The sequence below is a fragment of the Haemaphysalis longicornis genome, unplaced genomic scaffold (genome assembly GCF_048455015.1).
Source record: "Haemaphysalis longicornis isolate Haplotype H1 unplaced genomic scaffold, Haemaphysalis longicornis Haplotype H1 scaffold_3, whole genome shotgun sequence".
Classification (NCBI taxonomy): Eukaryota; Metazoa; Arthropoda; class Arachnida; order Ixodida; family Ixodidae; genus Haemaphysalis; species Haemaphysalis longicornis.
The window spans coordinates 230,378,639-230,397,717 of record NW_027526335.1 but is presented as its reverse complement, the minus strand read 5'-3'; the positions used below and the strand labels follow the sequence as shown (position 1 = coordinate 230,397,717).

The 19,079-nt window shown below is 50.4% G+C and overlaps 1 protein-coding gene across 1 annotated transcript in view; it reads left to right on the top strand.

The window, feature by feature from the left end:
• LOC144176036 (acid phosphatase type 7) overlaps positions 1-19,079 on the top strand; it is a 105,965-nt gene that overhangs the window by 70,113 nt on the left and 16,773 nt on the right. Inside the window, exons 5-6 of the mRNA XM_077705143.1 lie at positions 3,395-3,492; positions 7,789-7,860. Of these exons, the coding sequence (XP_077561269.1) occupies positions 3,395-3,492; positions 7,789-7,860 (170 nt within the window). The remainder of the gene's footprint in view (positions 1-3,394; positions 3,493-7,788; positions 7,861-19,079) is intronic.

The window sequence follows — 19,079 nt, the reverse complement described above, 5'->3', positions numbered from 1 at the left end:
GCTGATCGGCCGATAATAAGTGACATCGGGTACGGAATCGCTGTATACTTTTTGGGGGATTAAGGCTAGGTGGCTTGTGCGCATGGAGGGTGGTAGGCGTTTTTGTTTTCTTATCTCTTCAAAAACCATGGCCAGGATGGGACTCAGTTCCTTTCTAAACGCCACATATAACTCTGAAATGATGCCATCCGGTCCCGGAGGTTATTTTCGTGGCAGATTCTTGATGGTGCGCTCGATTTCCGCTTCTGTTATGGGGGTGTTGATCACCTCTTTAGCTTCTTCGGGTATTTTGGGCATTTCATTAAGCCCATCTGCTGGGATTGTATCTGGGACCGTTCGCAGGGAGGATAGGTCGGTGTAATAGTCCGCGAAGGCTTTAGCTACTTCTTCTCTGCCTGTTGCTATGCCCGCACGGTGTTTGACCTCCGTGATTGTTTTGCGCGCCGTGCGCTCCCTTTCGAAGGCTGCAAAAAGGTTCGACGGTCTTGCTTCGAACGCTACCCTTTGTTCCCTGCTCCGTACCAGAGCACCCCAGTAACCTTTTTCCGGCTCTCCCTGGAGCTCTTTGATTAACCGAATATCATCTCTGGACTCCCCTGGCCTCTTTTCGTCTGCCTCAATGAGCGCGCAGAGGGTCTCGGTGAGGCGGCGCCTCTCTTCTTTTTTTCGGGCGGCCTCCTCGCACCCTATAGTGATTGCAAAACTTCTGTAGCGTAAGCTACACTGGCCGAGGTTGAGCAGTTCCGCGTGGGCCGTGAAGGACCGTACTGCGCAAGCGCGAAAAGCATGGAATTGGATTGGATTGGATTTGGATTGGTCTGGCTTGGCTTGGGTTGGATTGGATTGCATTGAATTGGATTTGGACTGGATTAAATTTGATTGCATTGGAAATCCAATCCAATTGGAGTACGGGTGTGTAGAGAATTGGGTCTCCACATTCGCCAGTCTGCGCGTTCCAGAGGAGTGACGTCATAGCCGCGGCAGACGCACTGGCGCAGGCGCGTGCCCAGCTGTCGGCTGCGTTGCGCAGTAGCCAAGTCTGTCACTGCGCCGGAGCCGCTTGATAGCCGTTTGGCGTGGCTCCTGGAGAGCCGTGCTGCTCATGCGCGAGTGACTGGACTTGACTGGACTCGATTGGATTGGATTGGAAATAATTTTAGCAGCAGTAAGCATGATAATCAGCTAATCCTAGGCAACCAGGAAACCTATGAATAACCAGCTGAACCTTAGCTCACGCTACGTATATCCTGGCATAGCCAAGCTAAGCCACTGCTAATTTTTTTTATCTGTGCTTTGAAAGTTTCCCACTTTTGCACGTCAATAGTTCCAGACCGCAGTACTTCGATTTCCCTTTCAACCTTTTCGATGAATGTCTCCTTTTTAAGCACAGTGGAATTCATTAGACATCGCGTACCAGAAATCTGCTTTGCACTATATGTCTCGAAGGCCACTGTGCACGTCACAAGGCCGTGGTCGGTAAACGAAATGGGAGTGACGGTGTGTTCAGACACTCGTAAATACGACGTAAATACGATTCAGACGCCCATGGGACGAGCCTTGCCAGAGTGTGTAGCGTTTGGTTGGACAGCTGCGCCCCAAGGCTACGTCGGACAGGTCGCTGTCCCGTAAGACTTAATACACGGGACGATGCGTTGACGCCACCGCCACTCCCTGGTCGGTCATTGGCCCGCAACACACAGTTGAAGTCGCCCCCAAAGAAAACTACCCCCTACACACGCAAGTAAGGCCGTAGAGCGGTAAAAAGATCGGAGCGAGCTGCTGCCTCATTGGGGGCATAAATACACACAAAACGCACCAGCTCTCTCCCCACGAGGTCGTCCACAATGCAGAAACGCCCGTTTTGCGCCAGCTCGCAGTCGACAACTTTGAAGAAAGGGTTTTTCCGAAATAAGATGGCTGTACCGCCTGCTCGTGCTGGAGTTAGGGCGTGGAAGCACCAGAATTTAAAGCCGAATAGGCGGACCGAATTTCGGCTATCTTCGAGAGATGTTAATTTAGCCTCCTGCAACAGGGCTACGTCAATGTTTTCGTTGTTCGAAAGGTTGAGCAGCCAGCTCTTTCGTTTGGACGAAACGAGGCTTATAACGTTAATAGTCGCTATTGTAACCGAGCTAAGGGGAGCTGTCATCATGGGGTGGGGGCTTGCCAATTATCTGCTTAGCGGTCACTTGCCGCCAGTGACGCTCGGCTCCTTGTCCTCTCGGCAAGGGGGAGGCTGCCCTGCCTTCTTGCTTTGCGGCAGTTCTCCGTTCCCCTTGTGCTGTTCTGGATTTCTCGGGATTTCTCGGTCTTTGGTCGTGGGGCTCTCTTCTACCTGGACGTCGGGCGTGTCGGCGGCGTGTTTGGCGCGCGCCTGTCGACGCGTCTCAATCCTCCTCTCCAGAGCGGGCGCTCCTTGGCTGGCCAAAGAGCGCGGGGGGCACGAGTTCCTGGCGGTCGCCGCTTCGCGTTGCCGGAGTTGGAAATATAAGTTATATACTGTGTAACCAGTAGTTCTAGTATTTTAAGCAGCTTAGGTGACTATTTGTTGTACAGCGTTCATTCAGTAAGCGTTCACCCAATTTCCACAATATCTCACGTCAAGCAATTGCATTTTTTAGACGGAAAAGCGTTCGCAAATGTGTGGTCGTGCTGCTGACCGCTGTGCTTGTTCACCCAAAGCAAAAAAAGTGCTTCCTGCTCCATAGTTTTACGCTGTACGCTAAAAGCTTCAGTTTATTTCATTCACGTAGTACCTGTATTGACTTCGCTGACTCTTCGCCGGTCTTCAAGTGGCCTTAGATTATCTGGTGTACATGTCAGCGAAGCGCCGCATGTGCGCTTGTGCAGTGCTTGGGGGGAGCGACCCATACTCGGAGCTTGATACAGTCTACAAACTAACAAAGTAAAGAAAGGCACATCCTTCCATCCACAAACGTGTTGTGGCTTAGTTTCAACTCAGCGAACGAATTGCGACTACCCATCGGTGGCCGCTGGGCTAAACGCTGGGCCCATAGAGTTAATACTGCTGGTCCGACTGTCTCTGTCTGAAGGTCGTCGAGCCGTGCAGTAGAGCAGTCAAGCCAAGTCATAGCCTCCGGACGTCACACGAAAACGCCACAGGAAATGGGCGAGGATGCAGAGAGGAGGACAGCCTTTTGGAATTGATTTTTCTACTAAATAAATACGCGTAAACGCACTCAGAGTGGTCGAAGCACGGCCTATGGACTTCGGACTAAAATTTGCGCTAGTAATCACGCAATGTTTACAAATCACTTCAGTGTCCGTTTAAGTTTGTTGTCTATAGAAGTGGACTTGACAGCGCAGACAAATTGTAAAACCATAAGGTAAAGTACGCATCGAACTGACGACATGTTTCCCCATCTGGTTTCAGGACAATGCAAGAGTGGGAGACGAGTTTATGCGGCAGATCGAACCTGTGGCAGCCTACGTCCCGTACATGACGTGCGTCGGAAACCACGAGAACGCCTAGTAAGTGCCATTCTCACTACTGAGAGAAGCGCCGTATTCGCGCTGACGACAAAGTCACGTGTTCGGGGGGGATCGCAGCTGCGCTATACTGTGGAGCAAGCCGTGGAGCAAAGCTTTCGGGCTGTATACGGCACCCACACTTACTCTTTCAGTTGTCTGGCGCAAGTCTCTGCTGTGCGGAATAGTGTGAAACACCAATAGTTTTCCCTATAGTTTTCCCAAGGTTAACCATCAGGTAAATTTCCCGTGCATAATTGGGCTTACTCTGTGGTTTTTCTGGCTCATAAACTGTGTGTCCGGGACAACTGTAGTACCTGTTGCTACCGTCACAGGCGTAGACAACAAGGGAGGGTGGGGGGAGGGGCGTGACTTTGACTTGAGCACCCATACAATAAGAAGGCAATTGAAAGGGTACGGGCGAGTGTATACTACTTTGTCTGCGTAACAAGCTACACAGACTGCTAAAGTATAAATAAATAAAACACCAAGGGCCGGGGTTAGGTAACAGACGCAAAAAGAGCGGCTCTGCGTTCAGTTGATTCGAGCTGATTACGTACTTTTGGTATGGTGACCACATATTTACAGCAAAGCTTTTTACACCTACCAGCCAACGGTCCTTTCGTGGCGTGCTGGACAAGAATCTCCCAACGCGGCTGTGGAGGGAAGGGCGGTTTTCACTCACGGAGCACAGTGTAGATGGTGCGGCAAATTTACCCAGCGTTCCCCGCGCGCGCGCGCCGGCGGGCACATCGGCGCGACCCGGCTTTGTCGTCTACCTAGGGACGGTTATTTTGGGCCTGGTTAGGCGCAGCTTCGCGTTCATTGCGCCCTTCCCTCGCGCGGCTTGATTAAATTGTTCCTCCTGGGTAACACGGACATGACGGAATTAAGTGGTCGTACGGCAAAGATACGTTAAAGATTCTATTGCAGGGCACAAAAACAAAATATAGAGACCGCATACAGACACCAGGCCGCTAAACAAACGCTACCTTTTGCGCACTGCTTGCCAGGAATGGGAGTCCGCTTTCTAAATTGGCGAATACCGATTCGGTTGTGTTTGAACAGGTGTTAAAAAAGGAGAAAGGAGCAACTGGTTCTGATAAATAGCGATTATAAGAGTTCCCTCAGCTTTCTCGCAATTCTCAAACTTACTAAACTAACTAGTTTAAATCCGTATAAGTTGGAATGACTAAGCTCACATGGCGAATTTTTTCGGTGTCCGCGCTTATGTCGCGCTGTGATGTAGCCCCTAGCTAGCACATCAGGATGGCTATAGGGTCCGCTGCCTCACCCTTCGAATGACGCTCCTCGCCGTTTCCTTTCTGCCGAGCCGACGCACGTCCGGGCTACAGCGGCCGCGTCCGCCGCTCTAGCCCGGCCGTGGCCGACGCTGCTGCGTTCGGGACGCTGCCTCTGTGAATTCTAGGTAACGGAAGGCAGAATCACTATTTGAAGAGCCGCGTGTTTGAATTCAACGGACGTCGCTTGGGAAATTGTTGTGGGTGTCGTTTACAGCTTTGCTTTTTAACCACCTTCAGAGCGTGGATTGGAGCCAATGTTTTCATATGGTGACCCGAATGATGCCCCCACATGTAGTTAAGCAAAAGTCTGAGAAAACGTTGTACAGCACTTCAACAAAACCTCCAGCTAGGCTTATTGGGACATCATGCATTATCACGAAGTGCGTGCATGCTCCGAGTAAGAGAAACATATCAGAGCACTGCACTTGAAATCATGAAAGGGAGCGAGCGACATTTCTGGCAGTAATATCCCGGAAAAATATGTTGGAAACAGCTAGATTACACTTAAAAAATTCCAAAGAAGAAAGAAAAAAATTGACACAGCCTTGCGGTAGTGGTGCAAAGCTGGAGGAAGAGAAGAGCCGGCGGCCCGGGCCCTCGCCCTTCGTCGGTGACCCGGCCGTTGCACCTCCCATGGATTTCCGAACTTGCCGCTGAAAGTTCTCCATGACTGGTAGTTCCGGACCGTTTTGTCCGCAGCCTTTCACATTTTTTAAAAAGTGGAGCGCGTTAGCACGCGATAGAACCCACGGCAACCGGCTTCGCGAACTCGGCGTCTGCAGCGCGAACTCGGCGTCTGTGCTTCCCACTTCCGCCGCGAACGCACGTCAGCTGGCGAGGAGAGCAGCATGCCATGAACGCTGGGCAGAGAAGTTCGAACTGGCCGACGCTTTTCACGAGGTGCACGCTCACGTGCGCTCGGTGCTCTTTCGTGGTATTTGTATTGGTGTTACTTGTATGCCTCGCGTAACTTCGAGCCATCCATACCTTAAACCTGAGGATCACCAAGTGCTTAACAACACTTCTCAACTGCGTGAAGTTATCTAGGTGTCGTTTTTGTCTAAACGTTACCCATACAAAAAGTTAGCGGCCCTCCACTCTGTGAAGCAAGAACACCTGCGAAGTTGAACGACGTCGACGGAATGCAGGAAACAAAATACGTTTGTTTGTAATCCACAATTGAGCATACTTCTTATCCAGTTAGCTGAATTGAACTTGCAAAGACCCGTGCTTTATTCTAGCGGACAAATATGGAGCTGCCTGTTTCTTTCCCGAGTCGTGAGCATCTTCCTTCCTTTGTAACACGCCAGTCGACTCCGCTCAACAGATCGCAATGGGCAGTTTAAAGTCCACGTTTGAGCCTCCCGTCACCACAACGGTCATGTCATCAGGAAACCTATAGCGTCGGGTGCACGCCTCCCGCTTCTCCCCTCCCGTACCTCCCGTACCCCCAGTACACGTGCACGGATCAACCGGCAACCGGTGATATGCGCACGTTTAGTGTGAAAAACACCTGGGAAAATGTCGCTCTCAAAGCTCCTCAAGCTGAACAAGAAATATTGGCTCACGTCGGGGTTATAAGTTGCTGTTCAAACAGGAGGGATATGCAGCTACTTGACGAGCTGGAACTTCCGGCGGCAGTGGTGGCCGCAGCGGCTTCTCTTTGTTTTCGCGCTCATTCGCGCTTCGGTGCGGTCTGATGCTCCTTCAATTCCCGCTATTCTTGCACCGAGCGAATGGAATGCCTCCGTTTCATAGCGAGTTAAAACCCGGAAGGACTCGATCATAATTGTAGCAGACGTATATGTGGCTGCCTGGTTCCCTCCCGCGTCATAGAAATCCTACTGACACCTACTGAACCACCCACATTCATGAACTGCTCGACCACAGAGGACAGCTGGCAGGTCGCATTAAGCCGTTGGACATCCACGTCCCACCAGCAGGACGGGGGTGTCATCGGTATGGACATGAATCCAAGATGCGCGTGCACATCCCCCACTTCTACCGCCATCCCGCATAAACCGGCAACAGGTGATGGGCGCGTGCTTAGGCGGGGAATGCACCGGCTAAAAGTCTCTCGGAAAGTCTTCCAAACTTAAGAACTACGGGTTCACGTTGGCGTTTTAAGCGGGCAAGTCGCTCTACATCCGAGCGGGATACGGAACTCATACACAAGCTGGAATCTGAGGCGGCAAATTTAAGGCGGCTACACGATTGGTGGCAGCGGCTTTTCCTCATTTTGACGCCCATTCGCGCTTCTGTTGATTCTCCGCAATCATCTGGTAGCGGCGGTACCACCGTTACCAACTGGTTGCACAACTTCTGAAAGAGGAATCGGTGGTGGGGAGTGGTATAACAGCTGTCAACGAGGGGACGGCGGGGGCGGGGAGGAACATAGAAGCGGCGCCGAATAAAATGGCTTCACCGGAATGAGAACTGGGGGGGTGTCACATATACTGCTTCGCAGTAAAAATACGAGATTCCCTGAATGGTACCGAGTGCGTGAAGTTATCAAATTCGTTTGTGCATCTAAACATTGCTCGTAAAATAGGCGGGTGAAGTGGGGCGATCAGCGCTACTTAGATCGCAAGGATTTATACCAATCATACACGCCAAGAAAGACTCCTGCTCTACCGTCGCGATGTGTGTACGCGGCAAATAGCGACAGAAACGCTAACGTCTTTCGACGTCATTCGGCGAGGAAGCACTTGCGCAGCCAGAATTTCCTCCTTTCTAAATGGAAGTCGGGAATATTTTCGGCTGCGTTGTGCTGCCAGTAGGAATAAGTAGCCGGAGGGATGATTGAGCGCACTTTGAACGGGAAAAGAGCACACAGTTCAAACGCAATCATCAAGACGTGCCATTGAGCTTTGTGCTAACTGGGAGTGGCATTGTTGAGTGGAGCTGCTGAGTGGGCTGCTAACTTTCGCGTGACTGTAAACTAATATTTGTGGGTTTGCATTTCACTTATCTGATTCTTCTGTCTTTTTTGCAGCAACTTCTCTAATTACGTGAACAGGTTCTCTATGGTCGACGGCACTGGACAGATCAACAATCATTTCTTCAGGCAAGTGTTTGCGGTCAAGGAATGTGATTCTTATAGGGTTCGTATGTAGTAAAAAAATTACACCATCTTCCCGAAGGGAACTATGTGGTGATGCAAAGCATCGTAACTGACTCTCATGGACGGAACCTTGCCCGACGTCAACGAGTACTTGCACGTCGCGCACACCGCGTACTCACCGCAGTCGTTGCCCTCGCCGAACTCTCGCGAAAGAACCTCGATGGCGTTAGCGCGTTGACGATCGTTCTGGATGCTGCCGATGCGCGTCAGATTGTTGTCGAAGCAGAGTCTGTCGCACACCTTGCAGCTGTGTCCGATGCTCCGGTCCAGGAACTCGCGCTTGAAGCGTTCGTCGGCGCCGACCGTCGCGCGCGCGGCCTCTTTCGCGTCGCGGTCGCGTTGACGAGCGGCATACGGATCCCAAGTAACAAAAGCTTGATGTGGGCGAGTTGGTACATACTGCTAAAAATTAATCGGCGCTAAAACAGGGACGAGGCACCGTGTTGTGAGTTACGTGTTCCTCTCGTCCCTCTTTTAGCGCCGATTAATTTTTAGCAATACGGATCCGCTTGGCGACGTTGGCGTGCCGAAGCGGCTTCGCTTTCTCGCAGTGTTGGATCCGCTGCTCGACGTCGACGTTTCGAAGCGGCTCGTCCATTCAGTTCATCGGACAAGCGGCAACGGAAGTAGTATGGTATAGAAGTAGGGTGGCTAGAATGGGAAGGTGTAATGACCGGCGAGAAAAAGCTGGGCCCTGTTTGCGTGAATGCCGCGCGGCGGCGCTGTCGTCAGGGGCGCCGTCAGCTCGCGCGGCAGTTCCCCCCAAGGAGGTTGGTTCCCCCATTCTCGGTGCGTGGCCTGCGCGATCGGCTGTCGGCGGCGCGCCGTTGCTCGGCGCGCCGCCGGCAGCCGATCGCGGAGGCCACGCTCCGTGCTACGCGTCTCTGCCACGACCCGGCAGGGCGCGTTACTGAGCTCTAGAAAGCAAGGCTTGTGTTACTCTACCGCTAACATGGGGTTTGCGACATGGCTAAACACAGCCGAGTTTCACCCTGCCAGAAAGCAAGCAGGCTTTTGAGAAATGCCGCATTAAAGCCGCTGAGCGGGAGCTTATCTACGGTACAGTGCTTTTTGTAGGGTTCATGTGAATTTTTTTTTTCACCGAGGTGAGCGTTATACTATCTGCTAGAATCACGTGGCATATGTTTATTCGTGCCACTCCTTTTTTGTTGTTGTTGTAGCTGCTGTTGCTGGTGGGCGTGGTTACTTGCGAAAGCAGATAACTGAATTCGTTTACACCGGCCAAATCAACATGTAATTATGGTATACGTTGTAATGCAACGGCCTGGAGTCATTTCATTCTTAATGTAGTTGGAAAACCAAACAAACAGCTGCAACATATGTTCCTGGGCGAGTAAACTTTATTCAGTTCAGTTCTGCTGCTTCTTTCACGTTACGCGAGCCTGCTATTTTTTGGCTTTGCTCTCCTTCGTTATAAAATCAAAATCAAAATCAAAATAAAAATAAAAGGTGTGTAGCACGCAATAAGCGGTGCTACTATACTACGAAACTCGATCTAACGAAACCCGATCTAACAGCACATTCTGATTCCCCTGCAGGCTCTTATACGGCTCAATGCTTTTATGAACTCAAAATAACGAAATAGATTCCCCGCCACTCCCGATTTTGACAAAGTATTTCGAGCTGCAGACGGATCTAATAATGAGAAATTTCGAATGTATTTCGACAGAACGCCACGACGATTATTGCGCCACATCAGAAAAAAGTAGGTATACAGAAATTTGTTTTCACGGTACTTTACGTGATTAATTACTCAACAATCCCGTAGTGCGCGGCGTCCTGGCCAGCACCCTTTCCGCAATCTTGGGAAATGACGGCATCATCCGTGCCTCGAAGAAAAATAACCTCAAGGAGGCGTATATCCTGCACGAGAAGCTGGAGGAAGCCCCGTTTACGTGGTTCAAGGATATGAGAGCCAAGAACGTTTCGCTCAGCGGGGAGGTGGCACAACAGAAAGCGCCGTGTTTCGCGTAGCCCCTTGAAAATGAAAAGAGCATTTCTAGCAAGAAGTCGTAATTTCGAACTTCATTTCTGACTAGATTATTCGTCAGCTTCTAACTACGACAATTCTGAGCCTAGCTAGAGACGATTACTTACAGCTTCCGGGTTTTTTTCCCTTCTAGCTGGACTGACAAATCCTTGCTGGAAGATGTCAATCCAGCTAGAAATGAACTAGAAACTGAATTTCTAGCTAGAATATTTCTAGCGAGTGAAATGTCTGGTTCAATAATCCAGCTAGAAAAACATATTTTTACCTGGGGTGCGATGACTTCAAGGCAAGCCTTAGCTCACCGCGCACTCTTAGTGCATCGTCAGGCGAGCGCCGTGGCCGCCGCAGTTACGATGTCATGCATCTGCTGGGATGCGACTCCCTTTAGGCATGGAATTAATGGCAGTCCCAGCCCTGATTTTATGAAGTTCTCGATTTAACGAGATAATTTGCGTTCTCAGTTTTCGATTTAACGAGATAATTCGCGGTTCTCGGTGACTGCGTTAGATAGGGTTTTAACAGTATGACATGCTAGAACTACTCATCGCGCGTCAAAGGGCTTTGCGCAAACAACCCAATTGTCCTGAAGAGTCTTGTCGGCCCTTGGAATAGCACGCGACCCCTTCAAAAACAGGTCTTGACAAGCCGGCGCACGGAAGAGGGACCCTTTTTCGGAACAAGATTTGTATCCGGAATCGCACCCTGGCACGCAACACCACCTCTGAGTTTTTTTATTTGAAGTAGAAGGCATCTTCACCACCGCACAGCAGTGCAGTCATACACGCAACATGAAATAATCTGCAGCAAAACACACCGCGAATAGTCCGCGCCCAGGCGCTGACAGAGAGGCTGGCCGCTGGACTGGCTTTCCCCCGCGGAAACGCTGACAGCACCCCTGATGACAGCGCCCTGTTTTGCCCTAACGGCAGGCACGCGCGGAGGAACACCCGCTCCGCGGGAAGGGCGCCGCGGTCATCACACCTTCCCATTCTAGCCACCCGAACTGAGGGAGTGGCGCGCGGAGAGGAGGAGAGGACGAGCAGCGCGCGCTCTATCGCACAGCTGGTGGGGAGAGGGGGAAAGGAGGAGCAGCACGCACGCTATCGCACAGCTTGCGTGGAGGGAAGGAGGAGAGCGGTGTTATCGCACAGCTGGTGGGGAGAGGGGGAGAGGTGTGGACGGACGCCGAGGGGCATAGCCTCGAGCAAGAGATGCTTTGCGTCTAAAAATGCGGGGCAAATATGCAAACGTCTAGACAGAATATTGTCTAGAGCAGTTTAGAGCATGGTTTATGCGGTAGAGAGACAAACACGTGAAAGGTGACAGGCTTATCGGTAGTCCTTGTTCTTTCGGTCTTCATTTGTTTGTCTTTATGCGCTAAAGCCATGTCCCGGAGCATTCATCAGCTCGCCCAGAAACAAGTTCTTTCATATGTAATTCCCAACACTCCTTATTTCATTGGACTTTTCGCATTAACGGTCATTTCAACTTCTAACACGAAAGTGTTTTATTTCCGCATGCACGAAGATTTCGCTGACGGACGTCACGGAAGTGACGCCTGTACAACGACGCAAGCGGCCTGTAAAGGGTGCACCCTTGCACACAGAGTCTTCTTGCGGGGAAGCAACCTTTAGTACTAATTTGTTCGTCTTAGGGTTGGTCGTCTTCGGATTTATATTTTAACACGAAAGTGTTTTATGCCGCGATACCCCAAGATTTCACGTTGGTCATATCCGTCACGGAAATGACGCCAGTACACCTTGCCGAAGCGACCCGCCAGAAGGACGTCGCTCGCCAAGCACACCCACAAGGCGAGCCGCCGGCCCACAAATCATGCTGAGCTGCCGATTTCGCTGCACATTTCACTTTCGTGTTTTACTGGTTCCTATGACAGAGGAATCTAACACAGTTTTTAAATGCGAATGCATTTCTTAGTCGAGCCATGTCAGGCGCCGTGCGGCGTCCACGCGCCCGCAGGTGTTATCTCTCCGCTCTCACCCCCTCTCCCATAGCAACAGCTGCGAGTGCGCGCGCTCCTCCTCTCCCCTAGCAACCGGAGCAGGTGGTGCGGGCGGATCAGCGGCGAGTGAGTGGAGAGGAGGAGCGCGCTCGGGCGTGTGAGGGCGCTCGCATCGCGGGAGCTCGCCGGAGCTCCCGCGTGTGTGGGAGAGTGTAGGCGAGGGTAGGCGCGGTGCTTCGGTGCTTCTCCTCTCGACGCTCGCCCCACTCTCCCGTTCGCTCGGTCGGTCGCAAATGGAATGTCTGCCGGCAACGGTACCTCGAGCAAGAAGTGTAATACAATCCAGTTCGAGCATTACACCTCTCGCTGGAGGTGACGTCACTGTAGTGGCTTCAACGTCATCTTCAACCGGAGGAGAAGAAGAAGCGGAGGAAAAGGCTGCGAAGCGAAGAGCGCGTGATGCCGAACGCAAGTGCTTGAAGCGAGCTGCCGACGCCGAACTCCGTGCTCGGGAAGCCGCTGCGAAACGCCAACGCCGAGCCGAAGACCCCGAAATACGTGTTCGACATGTGCATTCGCATTTCCTCACGATTCCCTTCGGGGAGGTGGGGTGAATTTTTTTCTTCAAGCAGTGGCTATAACTAGGGATTGTCACGGTTTTATATCTTGCCACAAGCCATGGTTTGTTTGTTCATTCTTTGTTACCAGCGCTTAGCATCGCCCGGATATATCTTATCTTGTGTTTTAAGCTGAGAACGAGTTTCCTCCTTTTGTTGTATGCCGCGCGGGGAAATTTTGGTCGATATGGGAAGGGTGCAAACTTTTCGTCGCTAACCAAGGCTGCTTTCGTTTGATTGACAATGTTCCCGATCTTGCTGAGGGATTCTGGAAAGGAGAGCGTTTGGAGATAAATATGAGCAGAGCAAACGCCGCGGCATTTGATTCGCCGACGCTGGACTGTGAACGTCACTCCGATTGTCTTAAACAACTAAAACTTTACAAAGCAGGTATACATAATAATAAACACTCGTGATTGTTTGTTATGACTTATTATGACATACCTGGCTGCTTCTTCAACGTTTGTGTTTTCTTCTATAGTTTCTTGCGGGGTGCAAGTTTACTCCAGTAAACTTTTAAGACGGAAGCCCTGAAGGGACACTGAAGGCAAAATACAAATTTCTTTAGATCGATAGATTAGCTCACAGAGAACACGAATATATCACTCTTACTCGCAGCCTTTTCAAAATAAGGTAGAAAATAGCGAAAATGTTGAGACAGGTGTCGCCGCCACTGCAGCTATACCGCGCAACTTACACCGGAAGTGGTTAAAATTGTGTGACAAATATTTTAACAATGCGCCTTCGCAAGTTTACAAAAACTTCCCTGGAAGTTTTTGTAGTGCCACGCTTCAACGTAGAAGAAGGAAAAAACGCTAGAAACAATATGATGGGAGCTCACTCGATAGATCACACGGCGATCCCAAACGCCAACTAGATCGTTTTGGTTCCGTTGCAATACCTGGTGAAATACTCGGTCAAATAATTGTGTGACCCTGGTACACTACTGTGTGCATAGACACGTTTATTTAGGGTAAAGTCAGTGCTTTAAAGTGTGCGCAACCTATGGCGTACGCACGCTTTCTTCTGGCTCCCGCTGGATACATGCTAGAGCTCGTCCAAAAAAAAAAGCAGTTTGATTTATTTTTACCACGTACGACGGGCGTTACGATTCTCCCTCAAATCTTATGTGTGAGAGTAGTATTCAATCCATAGCAGTTCGAAAAAGCTTGGCGCGTTTATTATTTATCCACAAGATCGTTACTTTCTCCACAATATTGTCGGCGAGCAAGCACTTGCACCACCGGAATTTGCTTCTTTCGAAATTTACACCGGAAATATTTTCGGCTGCTTGTGTTGCCAGTACGAATGTGTTGCCGGTCAAAATAACGCCGTCAACTTTAATCCCACCTTCTGAAGCACAAGAAGGACGCGACTCCTGCAGGCGCACTCGCTTCAACGCATTTTCGCTACCACAAATGAGCGTAAGCACGGCCTTTTTTGCACGCGCGCTTCCTGAATGGAATGCGCTTCTGGAAACAAATATCTAAGCAAGGAATTTTCCCCAAGTAATTCAGAGGAGCATTGGTCGCTGAGTATATTCAGTGTACAGTGTGCTATGCCTTGACTGACCAGCAGTGTATTTATTACGCTGTTTATTTTTCTTGCGTGCAAACATTTGTTCTTTGTATAAAGGCATGTTTTCGTAACAATAGCTTTGTGTATTGGCAAATGCGTCTCTGCTTGGTCGAGCAAATATGGCCTGCAGTGCCCGCAATAGGCCTTCGTCGGCTGATTGCACTCTTCCATTTGCAGTATTCCACGTTGTGCGTAGGTTATAATGATCTGAAATGTGGGGCTTGCTGAGTGCACACTGTAAGGAAATCTTGCTTCAAGCAGGCAAAGTGGAGGCTGCATGTCTGTCGTTTGTGGGAGAAAAAAGGCATGGTAAAGTGTGCACAAACTGTGAACATGGAGTAAGGTACTTCCCCCCTCTCTCCTTCCCTGTGTATATGATTCGATCCTGCAAGCGCACTGGGGGACTAGATCAGGCATAAGAAATAATGCAGGGGGGACACTGACATCAGATTAATGTGTCGATTCGGGCTTGTTGGTATATGGAGCATCATAGGTATTAGGTTTAAGCGCGAAGAACGACGTCACAAAAAAAGATATTCATAGGACAGAGACGCACAAATAACTACGCCTTATTTCCCATTGATGGTGATTTAAAGCCCTGAAAATACACCATGTGATAATGCTTCAAAGACACGTGAAAAAACATGAGGGCCGCTGCGCACTCTAATCGTCCACATTCCAGTCGCCTCTTTCATATCGCCTCGGTAATATATAAATATATTTTTTCTTGAATTCATTCTTGGCGCTTAAACCTTACTGGTGATATCGCCGCCTGAGTTTGCATTTTAGTCGGGCTGCTAGAAGAGTAAAACTTTCTCCTTTAAGCAGTGAATTTCGTATGCTGATTCCACTTCTGGCCACCGAGGTGAAAGGACGTGTAATCATGTGCTCCGGCGGAGCGGCTTTTGCTGCCCAGGCTGGCCGCGGAAGCAGGGTCGGCCGAAGAAGATTATCAGATTATCTTGCCTCAACTGCCAACTGGACGCATTGCTGTGTATACGGTTTTTTTCATGCTGACGTGAGGGCACGCCCCTATCGTGTCGAAGATTTTCGGGATACGCTCACCCGGACCGGAATGCTCTCGGATGTCCGTCGCCCTGGGGGCGTACCAGATTAACCATGTCTGGGCCGTCACCTTTAACAACGCAGAAGCGACGAAGAAGATGCTGGCTTTAGGCGAGCAGGAAGTAAAGGGACACCGCTGCCTCGTCATCGACCCGCAGAACCAGCAGGTGTGGCTGAAGCTTCACTGGCTGCTGCAAGGGGTTGACGACGAGGACATCCGCACCGCATTCACGGTTTTCGGGAAAGTGACTGAAGTCACCAAAGAGCGGTGGCGTGTGCAAGGTGTGCAAGACAAAGGCTCAACGACCAGGACTGTTATGCTGAAGTTAAAAACCGGTGTTAAATTGGACGACTTGCCACACCAGATCCTTGTGGCGGGCAAGCTGGCGCTGGTGGGCGCCCCGGGAAGGCCAATGCAATGTCTGCGGTGTCACGGGACGGGACACGTACGAAGGGAATGCAAGGTTCCCCGCTGCTCACGGTGTCGGCGCTTTGGCCACACGGACGCGCAATGCGTTCGCACCTGCACTGACGTCGCGGGCCCAGTGGGTGGTGATGCCGCCAGAGAACTCGTCATGGACGTAAGTGGGGCAGAGGAAGCTGCACGTGGCACGGGAAGCCAGGTGACCAGCGGCGGAAACTAAAGCACGCTTCTCCCAATAGAGGAAAGCGTTCCGAAGACGCAGGAGGTTCAAGACGGAGCCGTGCTTCAACAGCATACAAGCAGCCCTGAGGGTGTACAGATAACGGAAAGCCTCGACGGCGGGAATGTTCCGGAGAAAATGGACGAAAGCAATGCGGCCGGCACCACTCCAACCACGAAGCGCAGCCACGACGAGGCGGGTGACTGGAATCCTACGTCCAAGCCAGCAAGCCGAGAGGAGCCGCCAACTAAGAGGAACTTGATTCGACGGGCGTCGTTTTTGCCAAGGCCCCCAGCACTCAGGACCCAGCACCCACCACCCAGCTACCCGGACCGGACGCTCCCACCAACGCCATCCCCGCAGCAAAAACCACCCGGCTCGTGCGTGGTGGAGCCCGGGGGACGACGCCATGACGCGAACAGGTACGAGCCATGCTCTCGGTCTCCTTCTTTAAATCTAAAACTGTATCGAAGGCTCTCTGAACATCGGAACATTGAATGTCAGAGGTCTAGCTACCAAAAAAAAAAAGCAAGGGCAGGTGCATCGCCTTCTAACGGAACGGGGTATAGACGTCCTGGCCATTCAGGAAACGAAAATTGACGGAGAGGAGGAGACTGCGAGCATGGTGGACAGTAGAGCACTGCACGGGTCCGGGCCGGCCCGAAAGCCCGGGCCCGACCCGGCCCGCAGGCCGGGCCAGGCCGCCCGAAGTCGATTATCGGCGGGCCCGGGCCGGGCCCGGGCTCAATGCTTCGGGCCCGGGCCAGGCTCGGGCTCGTCGCCTTGGGTCCGGGCCAAGCTCGGGCTTGAATTCATAGGCACGACCGTTAATAGGTCCGACGTGAAGTGTAGAAAAGAGCATCAAAAGGAATATTCTCGGTTTATTTTTGCGCGCTTCTTGCTGTTAGTTGTACGCATTGTTTTAATGGTTGGCTAGGCCTGATGGTAACTATACTGCAATTTTAGTGACATTTCTTGTACTGCATCAAGATTTTATATTTTGGTGTAAAATATACCAAAGATATGATTACAAGGAATGCCCAAGAGGGGAAGGAATTAATTCAGACATCCTGGAGCTGTGCCCCTATGTCTATGTATGTACACGTGTATTTAAATGTCGCACCAATTAAACTGCGGCTGCCGTGGCCGGGAATCAAACTCGCATGCTAGAGAAACACCAGTGCTTAACAACCACTGCAGGTAAAATATTTTAACGCACGTACATACTCGTTGATTCAAATGCGGATCAAAAAATTTCAGCAATACCAACTTGTGGCCGAGACAAACACGTGAAGTTGCCAAGAGTCTGGTCATCAAAACTGATGGTGTCTCTCGTGTAAGAATACGAGCTATTATTTACGCCGATGTGGCATGAACTGCTGTCGGTGAAAGCTAAACTACGTGCACTTTTAAATCCTTATTTTTTGCGTTTCACTTCATGGCGTGCCTGTAGAGACTGGATCCTCCGTCTTATTGCCCGGAATATAATAAACAAACTTTCTTCAGCGTCAAAGACCGGGCCTGGTCACACACGCGCGGGCCCTCCCTAGGATAAAAAATAAATTAGTGGGCCGGGCCGGGCCTGGGCTTTGGATGGCGGGCCCGGGCCGGGCTCAGGCCAGGCTCACTGATGAATTCCCGGGCCCAGACCGGGCTCAGGCTAGGTGTTACGGGCGCGGGTCGGGCTCGGGCTTCGCGAAGCGGGTTCGGGCCGGGCTCGGGCCTTAAAATCAGGCCCGTGCAGTGCTCTAGGTGGACCGTTTCTCTATGCGTTATTACGCATGCATAAGTCATGCCGTCGGCTCTTCAGCTGGGTGTGTTTTGTTTATTAAGAAGTTGCCTGGCTTGGAGGTGCAAGCCGTGAAATCCTAAGATTCAGGCAGGCTCGTCATGTGTGATTTGTTGCATTGTTCATTACTGTGGCGCATAATATGCGTATATGCCCCGAATAAGACTGATGATAGGGAAAAGTTTTTGTTAACCTTAGGCACCATTTAACAACTGAAAGACTAGTCATAATAATGGGTGATTTTAACTGAGCGCTATCGTCGCGAGATAAATCAAGCAGCAGTCCTTACAGAGATGCCAGCACAGAACTTCTGGCTGAACTTGTAGAGGAGTTCAGTATTGTAGACGTAGCAGAGTTTCTGCAGTGAAACCGTGATGTGCAGTACACCCATTTTCAGGGGTCCAGTCACGCGAGACTGGGTAGGTTATATGTGTCGCTGGACTTAATAAGAAAATGTGAAAGTTATAGTGTATTGCCGGTTTCTTTTTCAGACCATTGCTTTGTGCAGTGCAATATTGGGAAAAAGAAAGATAAAGCTCCCTTTATCTTTCTGGGATCTCTGGAAACTAAATGCAAAGCTTCTTAGAGATGAATTATTTTCTTATTACGCCACAGATAAGTTTAAAAACTTTGAGCTAGATGAGAACCAACCAATTTTTCAGAAATAGGAACTTCATAAAGAAGATATAAAAATGACAGCAATCGAAAGGTCTTTTTGCATAAAGCGCGACGAAAAATAAAAGAAAATACGTTACGAACGAACTTGAAAAAGCTAACGAGTCTGGAAGGCAAAATGTCGGGCGTGTTCAGTGACGACATTCGGAAAACTAAGCAGAAGCTCGAGCTGATAGATGAAGACCGTTATCGCGGCGCAATTGTGCGGGCGAGAGCAGAGCATTGGGCTGCTGGGGAAACGCCCACCAAAAAAGCGTTAGGAATAGAAAAAGCGCACGCGAAGCGCAACCAAATAGACGAGATAATATGGAAAGGGCACACTACAACTCAGACAGATGAAATCGAAAGGCCGTTCTTTGAACACCTTAAGGCACTCTTCGCGTTTCAGAAGGTTGACATGGAAGGTTTCCGGAAAAAGTTTGTCGGGGGTATGCCCAGATTAGACGATGACAAAAATCGGCGCTGGAAGTGCCAATCTCGCACGATGAAGTAAAAACGGCGATTGAGGACCTAAATTCGGGCAAATCGCCTGGCCCAGATGGTCTAAGTGCAGCCTTTTACAAGGAAAATAAGCATCTTCTGGTTCCCATTCTTGCAAATATGTTTAACATGGCCTTAGAAAAGAAAACTCTTCCTCCATCCTGTTCCACTGCCCATACCGTGTTAATCGCGAAAACAGATGATAGCGAAAAACTAAAGAGCGTAACATCTTACAGGTCGATATCCTTAACAAAAGTGGATTACAAGATGTTTATGAAGGTTCTCGCCGGAAGGTTACAAACAGTAATGGAAGAATTAGTAAGACCGCATCAGACATGTATAA